Raw genomic sequence first — 13,049 nt, 5'->3', positions numbered from 1 at the left:
TATAAAATTTAATAATGAAGGTAGAAATTGATATTAATCAATTAAAACCAGTGGCCTAACATTTAAAAAAAAATCTGAAGATTAAAATTATATTACATACAAAATTAAGAGGAATGACCACCAAAAGTGAACTCCTATATGCAAGAAATAGATGCCAAATCACCTAACCACGAAGAGTATGTTCTCAAGAACGTTTTTTATTTTGTATATTTTCATTTGTCTTGCTCATTTTTACAGTCTGGCATCTTGCTGAAATTTTTTTCTTGAGAACATACTCTTCGTGGTTAGGTGATTTGGCATCTATTTCTAGCATATAGGAGTCCAATAAAAAATTGAACAAGATAACACATGGCATTACGGGAAAAAGGTTATATTTTTTTGGTGAATTCGTATGTAATGTAACATTTTGAGGTCAAACAAGAGAGGCAAAGATATATGTGTTAAAAAGTTCACTTAATTTATTGGGCACAGAATGGATGGAACTATTCGTGGAAATATAGTTGGTTCAGTTGAAGGTTCGAATGTAGCTGAGGGATTTAAGCAAAAATTGCAGTAAAAAAGAGTGGAACATGTGTATGTAAGCCAAAACGAAATAAAAAATTGCCCACAATAAAAAGCAAACATTATTCAAAAGTAGATGTTCAGTAGTCGAAACTACACATTGATATCATTGGTCCTTTAAATGGTTCTTACTACTTAGTGGTAGTTGATAGTTTCTCAAAATGGCCTGAAATTTGTAAGTGTAAAAAAGCCAATCTCCTCAACTGTTATAAATTTTTACACGGATTGTTTGCAAGATTTGGCATCTCAGACAAGATAGTGTCTGACAATGGAACACAATTTGTGTCTAGCAAATTTAAAAAATTTTGTGAAATATTTGTGGTAGAACATATAACTATGGTGCCATTCCATCCCAGATATAATGGACAGGCAGAACATTTTGTCAATACTTTCAAAAGAGCCCTAAGAATATTGAATAAGGAAGTCATGGATGAGGTAGCTCTACAACAATTTTTAAGAGTGTACTGTATGACACCAAATCTGAAAACACCAGCAGGGAGATCACCAGCAGAGCTGATGTTTGCAAGGGAAGTAAAATCAGCCTTTGATAAATTGCTACCTGGCAAGAAAAGAAAAAGTACCTGGGGAAGACATAGCAAGATTCTTTAAAGTTGGTGAAAAGGTGTTTATGAGGGTATATAAGAATGGAAAAAAGAGAGTTGGGAAAGTAGCATAATTACCAAATGCATAGGGACAATACTGTGCTGGATAAAAAGTAGAAAAGACATACAAAAGAGACACAGGAACCAACTAAAAAAGAGATTCATGGAAAGCAGACCAAAGAAGATGAAGGAACCGATGGAATGGTTGTATGATGTGTTTCATTGAACCCAGGTGCACAAGTGAAAAGAAAAGAAAATGTACAGAGTTCCTGAACTAGATACCAAGCACGAAAAATATTAGATTGTAAAGGAAAAAAAACTCAAAAAAAGGTGGGGGTGAATAAAAAAATTATTGTTAAATAAAATGATACTTCCTAAGAAAATCTTAAAAGGGGAGATGTTTTAAGGAATTGGTAATAATGGTACACTCTTCCCACATGACAAATGGCATAACCTAGTCACTATAAGTAAAGAGAAGTACATGAAGTAGTGGAGTACATAGTTGGCGGTCAGAGATAGTCATGTCTTTACTGGCTTTACTAAGTATACTGTATATTGAAGTGGGCGTTATAATAATCCAACATTTTAAGGATTTTTAACAAACTCATGAGTGAATTTGGTAGAAGAAAACTGAAAGAAGTGCATCGTATGTAGCTTAGCTTAAATGGTAGAGCATTCCAACTGGATATTGGAGGGGGTGTTAGTTCGATCCTCATGGCTGGCTGCTGGCAAATGTTTTTGTTGGTGAAGAAAAAAAGGATTTTATCCTTTGTATATATACTGTTCAGTATCTACAAATTGATTAAAATTTATCTTTCTACTTGTTGTATATGTGTGTGTGTGTATGTGCCTGTGTGTGTGTGTGTCTGTGTCTGTGTGTGTGTTGTTTGTCTCCCACCACTGCTTGACAACTGGTGTGTTTAATTCCCTGTTACTTAGTGGTTCAGCAAAAGAGACCAATAGAATAGGTACATACATATATACATACATACATACATACATACATATATATATATACATACATATATATATATATATGCACTCAAACGCACACACACACACACACACACACGCACACATACACACACACACTTGAATTTACATGTTTGCAAATACATTGACATAAATAAAATATATTTGTTGATGTCCATTTTCAGGAATGAGAGTTCACATTACAGAGTCAACGAAGAATTCCTTGCTTGACAACTCAGCTGACTATATTATTTCTAGCCGAGGCAAAACAATGATTAAGGTAAGTGAAATTTCATAAACAACTGAGTGAATGCACTAGCATGGTATAGCTGTGAAGCAAAAAGAAAGCAAAAAGAGAAAATATATTGAACTGACATGAAACCAAACAAGATTGGTTATAAAATATAAAACAGAAATGAAATTACTTAAAACAGAAATATATCTAATAGAAAAATATTATATAAAAATATATTGACATAAAACAAGAATATATTTGATAAAGATAAAACGAGAATAGACTAATATGAAAAAAGAATTGAATTGGAATAAACCAGAAATGAATTCACATAAAACAGAAACATATCAGTATACAGGGGCTGGACAAAATAATGGAAACACTTAACATCGTAGCATCATAATTTTGAAATAGCTATATAACCATCAAAAGCTTGTTTATTTTTATGTTTTTTGATTTATTATAAGTTGCTTAATATGTTTTGCTAAAATTGCTGTTTCTTTTCATATATCATAAGAAAAGGTAATTAAAATTCATTAAAATGACAGATCTATTGGACTTTCAAAGAGGTCAAATTGTTGGTGCTCATATGGCAGGTGCTAGTGTAATGAAAACAGCTGAAATATTTGGTATATCTCAAAAATAATGACAGCCTTTGAGAAAGAGGGAAAAACCTCCTCATCAAAACAAAACTCCGGAAGAAAACCAAAACTTTCAGATAGGGACCGTCGGACTCTTACGCGAATTGTTAGAAAGAATCACAAAAGTACAGCTCACAAAATTACTGCAGAGCTTAATGACCACCTCAAGAACCCAGTTTACATGAAAAATGTTTGCTGGGAACTGCACAAAGCTGGATTGCAATCAGCAAACCACTACTTTCATAAAACAAATGTTGCAAAGCATTTAGAGTGAAGTAAAAACCAACCGAATTAGTCCCTAGAGCAGTGGAAGAATGCTATTTTCTTGGATGAGTCATCCTTTACCATATTTCCAACCACCGGTCGAGTATACGTGTGGAAACAGCCAAAAGAAGCATTTGACCCTGACTGCCTTCTTCCAATTGTTAAACATGGAGGAGGATCTGTGATGATCTGGGGAAGGGGGGCTATATCTTGGAAATCTGTCAGCTCAATGTTTTCCCTTCATGGCAGAATTAATAGTCAAGACTATTTAAGCATTTTATCTGATCAAATTCATCCTATGGTTGCAGAACTGTTTCCAGAGAGAAATACAATCTTTCAGGATGATAATGCACCAATTCACACAGCTAAAGTTGTTACTGAAAGGCACAAGGAACTTTCTAGTGAAGTTGAACATCTTATCTGGCCACCACAGTCCCCAGATCTCAATATTATTGAACATTTACGGTGCATTTTAAAAAAACAAGTAAGGAGTCGATATCCTCCACCATCATCACTACAAGAACTGGAGACTGTTTTAGCTGAAGAATGGACAAAAATTCTTTTGGGAACAATTCAAACTTTGTACAAGTCCATACTTCATAGAATTCAAGATGTAATTACTGCCAAAAGCGGTCCTACCCCATATTAAAATAAATTTGTTTGAAATTTGAAGGTGTTTCCATTATTTTGCCCAACCCCTGTATATGTTACACAAGGTGGTGAGCTGGCAGAAACATTAGCATGCTAGATGAAATGCTTAGCGGTATTTCATCTGTCTTTATGTTCTGAGTTCAAATTCCGCTGAGGTCGACTTTGCCTTTCAACCTTTCAGGGTCAAGTACCAGTTGCGTACTGTGGTCAATCTAATCAATTGGCTCCCTCCCCAAAAATTTCGTGCCTTGTGCCTAGAGTAGAGAAGAATATATATAATACACATATATTTGTATATATACTTTTTTTCTGAGTAATGCTTAACCATTAGATGCTGTTGAATTTGTTCCACTTTATATGATTTACTTTCTAAATCACCCAGCATGAGCTCTAATTTATTTGACATAGGCTGCAGTTGTTCTGTTTAGTTTTTTGTTTTAGAAAGTTCATTCTGTTCATTTTTCTCCTTTTTCTCAATAATAAATCTAATTAACTCATACATAACATACTATGTGTCATCAATATGTATTGCATGTATTTGTATTTATACTTATTCCACTGTTAACTATTCTGCTTCATATATTCCACTATATTACACTATTACATTTTATATTCAAATTACTGATAGTTATCATGTATTTACCTTTACTCTTTTCTTACACTGCACGCATTTATTTCTTGATTTAAGCAGAGCATAAAAAAAAAATAAACAGAATTAGCATGAAATTACAGATTGAAAATTCAGAAGGCCAAGTGGTGTTGGTGCCTCTTCATGCCTATACAAGAAATATAGTTCTTTAGAAACTTTTGCAGTCAGCATCATAATTCAATGTCTATTTTCCATGCTAGCATGTGGTGAATACTTTATCAAGTACATTTGTAGCTTTGGATAGAATATGTCAAATATGTTGTAAAAATGCACAGCATAAAATGAACCTGCTGTTCCTTGAAAACTCTTAGAAAAATGTATCTAACCTGTTTGTAAAATTATGTTTCCATGTGTAAATATATATATATTCTGGTAGTTTTGAATACACATACATTTACAACATTTGTGAAATTAGCCAAAACATTTATTGTAGAAATTAACATAATGTAGAATGACAACATATTGACTACAATGTTTTGTACCTATTAAAAGTAATCAAACCTGTATAATATTTGAGGAGTGATAAATATAATTTTCTTATTTTCCTGTTATTTTGGCATTTGTATTTACATTCTCATAGCCTCATTAGTAACTTTCATGTACATTTTTCAACAATACCACCAGTTGGAAAAATTGAATATTCATACATACAAACCAAAATGTTGTAATCTTCACCAAGTTTAGTAAAATACCCAGTCATAACTGACAACTCAGATACTCTAGTCCAAAATAATAAAATATCAAACAAAATGAATTAACAGCAAACAAGAATAATACCAATAAACTTAGAACAAGACTTAAATGAAGAAATGAACTGGCATGAAATGGGAATGAAATTATGTAAGATAGCAAAAAGACTTATGTAAAACAGAAATATACTGACATGAAACAGAAATATACTGTCACAAAAATGAAACAAAATGGTAGGATTTTAATTCAAAACATAAGTGGCTACAACTATAATTGTTACAAGGCATTTCGTCTAGTGACGTGCTCTGCAACCAGTATACCATGGCACACTGGTGTACAATAAGACGATGCTAAGTCTGCTGCAATGTAATCTGAATATAATATTTTTCCCTATATTTTAAGTTATATTTTTAGTTCAGGTGTGCTGCTGAAAAGTGAAAAGTATATAAGTGTACCATAAGTGAAAAAAGGGTTGCGGAGCACTGGTCTAGTGCTCTCACAACTCAGTCAGTCCACTATCTTCAACATGGAAGTACTTACAGAATCTAGGTTTCACAAGCAGACATTCATTTAAGTACTAATTAGGTTTGTAGCCCAACCTTGTCACATTCTGTGTCACATTGAATCTCTCTGGGAACTATGTTAAGGGTATGTCTGTCTGTGGAATGTTCAGTCACTTGCACCTTAATTCCACGAGCAGGCTGTTCCGTTGATCAGATCAATTGGCACTCTCGTCATCATAATGAACAGAGAGTCAGTTCAAATGATGATGATGATGATGATTGGGTGAAGACGAATCTTTTCACTGTGATATGACCAGTTAACTACTTGGAGTCTTAGATAGTAGTTCAAATACTTCATTATATTATATTACACAGCAGATGTAAAAAAAACTATGTCAAGTAATAATCTTTTTATAAATGCTAAAAGCTTTGTCCAGCAACATGGCAACTTCTACTTGATACATTAAATAACATTTAAGAAAAGCAAAGAAATAAATGAGATAAATTCCATCAAAATATTGTTTTTGTTTGTGACATTTTGAATCACTTGCCCAATTCTATAATCAGTTATTTGCTGCTACAGCTCATTACAATTGCTCTCATTATAAGAAATAATAACTATTAATTGCTGTTAATGACATGGCCTGAAACTGTTTCTTCTTTTGCTGTTACCATGGTAACTGTTTTACATTTTTATTGAGCAAACTAACAGGGTGAGAATGGTGAATGTGTATATGTCAAAGCATGTTCTGCCTGTTTTTGTTTCATTCACTTTATTTCTGTTTTTAATGAGTTTATCTGTCTTTCAGGTCAATTTTAATTTTATGTGAATTTCAAACAGTTTTCGTAGATATTTTCTATTCTGTTTTGTCATTTGATTTCTGTCTTTTATGAGATCATATCAGTTAGATTTATATTTCCCCTTAGATTCTCATCCATATAATTGTTTTCAGTTTTATATCAGCTAGTCAATGCTTGATATTATTTTCTTGGTGTTTCATATTAGTTTATTTCTACTTAACCCTTTTGATACCAACCCTCCTGAGACGGCCTCTGGCTCTGAGTACAAATGTCTTGTTTTCAAAAGTTTTGAATTAAAATCTTCCACCAAACCTTAGTCACTATTTGTGTTCCTAGCACTAGCTATTGATAACAAAGTTATTTTACTAAATCTTTGGTTGTATTTAAAATTAATTGAAAGAAACACAGAAAATTGTAACAGAAATATGGTAACAAAAGGGTTAATGTTTCTTGGCAAGCCGTTTATTGAGCAAACTAACAGGGTGAGAATGGTAAATGTGTGTATGTCAAAGCATGTTCTGCCTGTTTTTGTTTCATTCAACGGGTATATAGCGTAGTGGTTAAGAGCACGAGCTACTAACCCCAAGATTCCAAGTTCGATTCCAAGCAGTGACCTGAATAATAATAATAATAATAATAATAATAATAATAATAATAATAATAATAATAATAATAATAATAACAACAACAACAACAACAACATCGAAAAATACTTTAGGATGAGAACCGAAGTTCGAAATTTCTCCAAGACACCTGATGAAGGCTGGAGGGTATATCAGCCGAAACGTAGTGTTAACAACAAACAAGATGAGGACAAATATCCGTCAAATGTAAATAATGTAAATAATGTAAGCTGTTTATATTTCATGAGTTCAATTGTTTTATCTCAATTCATTTCTGCTTTATGTTGGTCATTTCTGTTTTATGTCAATGTATTTCTATTTTGCCAATCATTTCTCTTCTATGTTAATATATTTGTTTTATGCTAGCGCATTTCTATTTCATGCCAGTTCAGTTCTGTTTTATACCAGTATGTTTTTGTTTAATACCTATATTTCTGTTTTATATCAATTTATTTCTGTTTTATATCAATGTATTTCTGTTTTATACCAGTATTTCTATAGCAATTCAGGTATAAAAATTCTGCATCTTTTAAAATGTTTCTATGTGGTTGCTTGATCATGTAGCAATAACATCCAAATTTCCCTCAAACCGTATCCTACAGCCTTAAAAAATATCATAGTCCTGGGTCTCTTGCTCATACGAAAAAGAAAGGAAGGTCATGAGTGGAACACCTTTGATTATAAATCAAGTTCATCTGAGCTGACCTAGGGCTATATAACAATAACAACATCAACAACAACAATAACAACAATAACAATTACATTGTTATTGTACTCAAAGTACAAGCTTCCACATAGTCACTCAACCTGTCTAGAAATAACAGCCAAACTTCCTTCAAATCACACTTATTTGTCTTTGAAAAATTAAAGAATGCATTGATTAATATAGTTCTAGATACATTGTCTGCTTATAAGATGTAATGGTCACAGAATATCTGATTATAGGTCTGTTTGGATCAGGACTGACTTCCTGGCACTAAAAGACAACAACAGTTACTCTATTTATCTATACACTGGTTCCTGTACTTATCTATTTACCCTGTTTATGTAAATAATACCTTTCAACTCAACCCTGCCCTCTGTGGTATGTTAATTAAGGATAATTTATAAAGAATAGATCAAGATTTGTTAAATACCATCTCTAATTTTTTTTTTTTTTTGATATCCTTTCAGGGTAAAGGTTTAATGCAAACTTACTGGTTGAATGGCAAACGAGGATTTAGCCAGCAGCTTCCATTGGTTTCAGAATTGTAAGTAAATGACATGTTCATAATTTCTATGTATAAGGTGATTAATTAGCTTAAATGAAGTAATTATAAAGTAGATTTTCTGATGCAAACAGAGAATATATGTACCCTTATGCCAAAAAAGACACAGAAGTATGGTGCGGGCTTCTGCCTGGCTAGCTCCTGTCAAACCGTCCGACCCATGCCAGCATGGAAAGAAAATATTAAACATGATGATGATGACAACAACGACGACGACGACGATGATGATGATGATGATAAACATGATGATGATGATGATGATAAACATGATGATGATGATGATGATGATGATGATGGAAAAGGCAGTGTGCTGACAGATTTGTTACCATGCTGGACAGAATGTAAAGTGACAGTTTCTTCTGTGTCTTTATGCTCTGAGATTAAATGGCACCGAGGTCAACTTTACTTTCCATCCTTTTAGGGTTGATAAAGTAAGTATCAATCAACACTGGGTTCAATGTCATTGATTTCCTACTGCCTTCAAAAATTGCTGGCCTTGTGCTAAAATTAAAAAAGAATTATTTGTTAATTGGCACAAGTTACAGAATGATTCGAGGGCTGGAAGTTTTGTGCTTTGGCACTTACCAAATTATAATCATGTTTATAATACTGTGGTGGGTCTCAGAGAAAGCTTTGATTTTCAGTTTCAAACTATCTTATGTTTATCTTTCGATAAAGGCATGAATGCTACAACAGCCCGTTTACTATTCCATTATAAAAGATGCAGAAAATTTTTGATTAGTAAAGGTTTTGTCTATCATTTCAATAGATGCATAGTATGTGTGTGTGTGTGTATGCGTGTGTGTGTTTATGAGAGAGAGTGTATGTGTGTATGTGTGTTTGTATGTTTGTGTGTGTGTGTGTATGTGTGAGAGTGTGCATAAGAGAGAAAGAGAGAGCATGTGTGTATGTATGTGTGAGAGCGTGCGTGTGTATGAGAAAGAGAGAGAGCATGTATGCGTGTATGTGTATGTGTAAGTACAAAGAGTCAATATTCTTTGACATATAAGCAATAATGAAAATAATGAAAAAGTGATAATGCAACCTGATAATTTCCTTCCAGAATTTTTTTCCATTCCTCAATAGTATTGAGTCTACCAAAGCTGAGTTGCTATTACTGTTGTCATTAGTGAAAAAAAACAAATTGTTATTGAGTTCAATAGACATACTGCTTTGAATGTGATCGTTTAAGAAAGACCTGAGGTTAGAACCTTGGATGTCAGGATTCACAGATGAAATACATCAAAATGATTTGTAATATGACATGATAGAGACATGTCCTAATTAATCCAACATGAAAATGATATACCTTAAAATAAAGACAATAATAATGATGGTGATGAAAGTGGTTGTGGCAGTAGCTGTGGTTGTGGTGTTAGTGGTGGTGTTGGTGGTGGTGGTGGTGGTGGTAGTGTTGGTTGTGGTGGTGTTAGTGGTTGTGGTTGTGATGATGTTGATGGTAGTTGTGGTGGTGTTGGTTGTGGTGGTGAAAGTGATTATGGCTTTGGTGGTCGTAAAGGTGTTGGCTTTGGTAGTGGTGATGTTGTCAGCTGCAGTGACAGTGATGACAACGACAATGATAAGAACAACAATGATGATGCTGATGATGATAATGATGGGCGGGGGGTGATGGACGATGACGACAACGACGACAGTGATGATGATGATGATGATGATGATGTAATTCTATGCCACATGGAACCCAGATTCAGTGGATAAAATGGTCTGAGGTCATCATAATCGTCATCCTTTAACGTCCATTATCCACACTGGTCTGGGTTGGACGGTTTGACCAGGGCTGGCAAGCTGGAAGGCTGCACCAGACTCCAGTCTGATTTGGCATGCTTTCTATGGCTGGATGCCCTTCCTAACACCATCCACTCCAAGAGTGTAAGGGGTGCTTTTATGTGCTACCTACATGGGTGCCATTTGCGTGATACCAGTACCTGCCACATATCTTTCAAGTTTGAAAAATAGTGCCATTGTAATGTACACAGAGAAATTGTTAAAGACCAGTATGGAGTGCATGGAGACATCTGTTGATAATGTGAAATGAAGGATTTGTGCATGGAAAGTTTTGTTTTGGTCATGTTGGCAGAGTAGACTCTGCTGTGATGATAGAAACTCACATATAAGTGACAGTCCCACCTGCATAGTGACTTCATTCAAAAGTGCTATCTGCTGAAGTACACCTTTAGAACATTAACTGTAAAATACCAGTATTATAATGATAAAGAAACAGGTAAAACAAGATAAAGCCAAACACTGACTGACAAATACTTTAGAAAGAAAAAATCAGAGACGACAAATAAGATACATATATGAAAGGTTAGGAAGGAATATGACAAATTTATTAGTTTAATATTTAATATTATAGCCCTAGGCCTACCAATACCTTGACAGTGGTTTTGGAAAATGGAGACTCTGTGGAAGCCTGTCACACATACATACATACATACATACAGGTATAAATAGATATATGTATGGATGAGTGAGGGAGTGAGTGTGTGTGTGTGTCTGTGTGCGTGTGTGTGTGCGTGTGTGTGTGTGTGTGCATCTTTATATTTGTTTCCTCACTGCTTGACAATCAGTGTCGGTTTGTTTACATCCCTATAATTAGGCAGTTCAGTGAAAAAAGACCACTACAATAAGAACAAGACTTAAAAAACAAAAGCATACATACTGGGGTCAATTCGTTTGATTAAAACCCTTCAAGGCAGTGCCCCAGCATGGTCACAGTCCAATAACAGAAACAAATAAAAGAATAAAAAAGTATATTTTTGCATGAACAAATAAAAAAAAAAAACTAAGACTAACAGATATGAAACAAGATGAGTTAAGAGAGAACTATAAGATGAAGGAATAATAATAAAAAATATAAATAAAAACTATCAAAAAATGAACAAGAATACACAAATTGAAAGTAAGATGATTGCAATGAAAAATTCTTATATCTCCATTACTGAAGAGAAATATTTAACCCTTTTTGTTATCATATTTCCATTGAAATACACTAACCTTGTTTCACTTAAGTTTAAAAATGAAGAATTTAGTAAAATAATTTTGTTTATTAAGATAGTGTTTTTAAAATGAGTTAGCATAAAATTGTAATGGAAGATTTTAATTTAGATCACTTTAAGCCTTTTCTTACTAAATTTCTATTGAAATGTGCTGCCATTATTTCACTTAACTTTGATAATAATGAAGAATTTATTAAAATAATTTTATCATTTTTAAGCTGGTGTTTAAGGCAGTGAGCTGGCAGAATTGTCAGCATGCTGGATGAAATGCTTAATGGTATTTTGCCCATTGCTACATTCTGAGTTCAAATTCCGCCAAGGTCGACTTTGCCTTTCATCCTTTCGAGTTCGATAAATTAAGTACCAGTGAAACACTGGGGTCGATGTAAGCAACTAGTCCTCTCCCCACAAATTTGAGGCCTTGTGCCTCCAGTATAAAGGATCATTAAGCTGGTATTTGGAACATAAATCAACATAAACTTTTGATAGAACATTTTAATTTGGATCACTTTAACATTCATCTTACCAAATTTCTATTGAAATACATTGCCTTTATTTCACTTAATTTTGGAACATAAATTAACATGAAATTTTGGTAGAAGGTTTCACAGAAGCATGGGTAGCCTCAGGTGGATTGTTATCGAAATGGTTAAAAGGAGATAAACTAGTGACATATTTAAATGTTATTTAAAGCACCAGATATATAACAAAATGAAGTTTTGTTGGAGATTCAGATAAAAGTGCTTGTATAAAAAAAGAATTGTCGTTGTCATTGATAACGTTTAAGAATGGCAAGGTTTAGTCTTCATGAAACTGTAGACTGATAAAAAAGTGTATGTCTAACTGAGGGGAAAAAAGATATTGTTGCTATGACAGCAAATTTGGTTTCTAATAAGGTAAAAAAAGAAAATTTAAATAGATTCAATATCTCATGAGAGAATCAGATAGATGATATATAATTATACTTGGTAATCTAGAATACACATAAACACATAAATATATGAATACATACATACACATACACACACATATACACAGAACACACACACCCATACACACATATAATTAGGTAGTCTGGAATATATATATATATATATATATATATATATATATATATATATATATATACACATACACACACACATATATACATATATACATACACATACACACACACATATATATGCATATATATACATACACATACATATATATATATACATTTGCAATGTCCTGTACCCAGATATGCACCTATACATACAGGTGGATGTCGGTATGCACATACCTGTACGTATATATGCATATACTCATTTACTATTTGTTTTTACATGACTGAACACAGCGTCTCCAATTTGTAAGTAGTTTTCATAACTTCATATTTTCCGACGCTACTCTATCTCTTTCTCTTTCTCTTCCTCTATCATTTTTCCCCCTCTCGTTCTTCCTCTTTACTACTACGTATCTCGCTTTACCCCTCTCGTTCTTCCTCTGTTACTACTACATATCTCTTTTTCCCCCTCGTACTTCCTCTCTTTCTCTTTTCCTCTCGTTGCTCACCTATTCTTCTAC

The 13,049-nt window shown here is 33.4% G+C and overlaps 1 protein-coding gene and 1 long non-coding RNA gene across 2 annotated transcripts in view; one reads left to right on the top strand and one right to left on the bottom strand.

Annotated features, from left to right (window-relative positions):
- LOC128249620 (retinal guanylyl cyclase 2-like) overlaps positions 1-13,049 on the top strand; it is a 46,293-nt gene that overhangs the window by 11,544 nt on the left and 21,700 nt on the right. The window contains exons 3-4 of the mRNA XM_052973707.1: positions 2,321-2,415; positions 8,366-8,442. Of these exons, the coding sequence (XP_052829667.1) occupies positions 2,321-2,415; positions 8,366-8,442 (172 nt within the window). The remainder of the gene's footprint in view (positions 1-2,320; positions 2,416-8,365; positions 8,443-13,049) is intronic.
- Positions 7,010-8,943, bottom strand: LOC128249621 (uncharacterized). The gene is made up of 2 exons (XR_008265737.1): positions 8,787-8,943; positions 7,010-7,183 (listed from the first exon to the last, which is right to left on the bottom strand). It is a non-coding gene; the product is annotated as an uncharacterized LOC128249621 (long non-coding RNA).

Source organism: Octopus bimaculoides, chromosome 16 (genome assembly GCF_001194135.2).
Source record: "Octopus bimaculoides isolate UCB-OBI-ISO-001 chromosome 16, ASM119413v2, whole genome shotgun sequence".
NCBI lineage: Eukaryota > Metazoa > Mollusca > Cephalopoda > Octopoda > Octopodidae > Octopus > Octopus bimaculoides.
The sequence above is the reverse complement of the archived record's forward strand: the minus strand, read 5'-3'. Positions and strand labels throughout refer to the sequence as shown.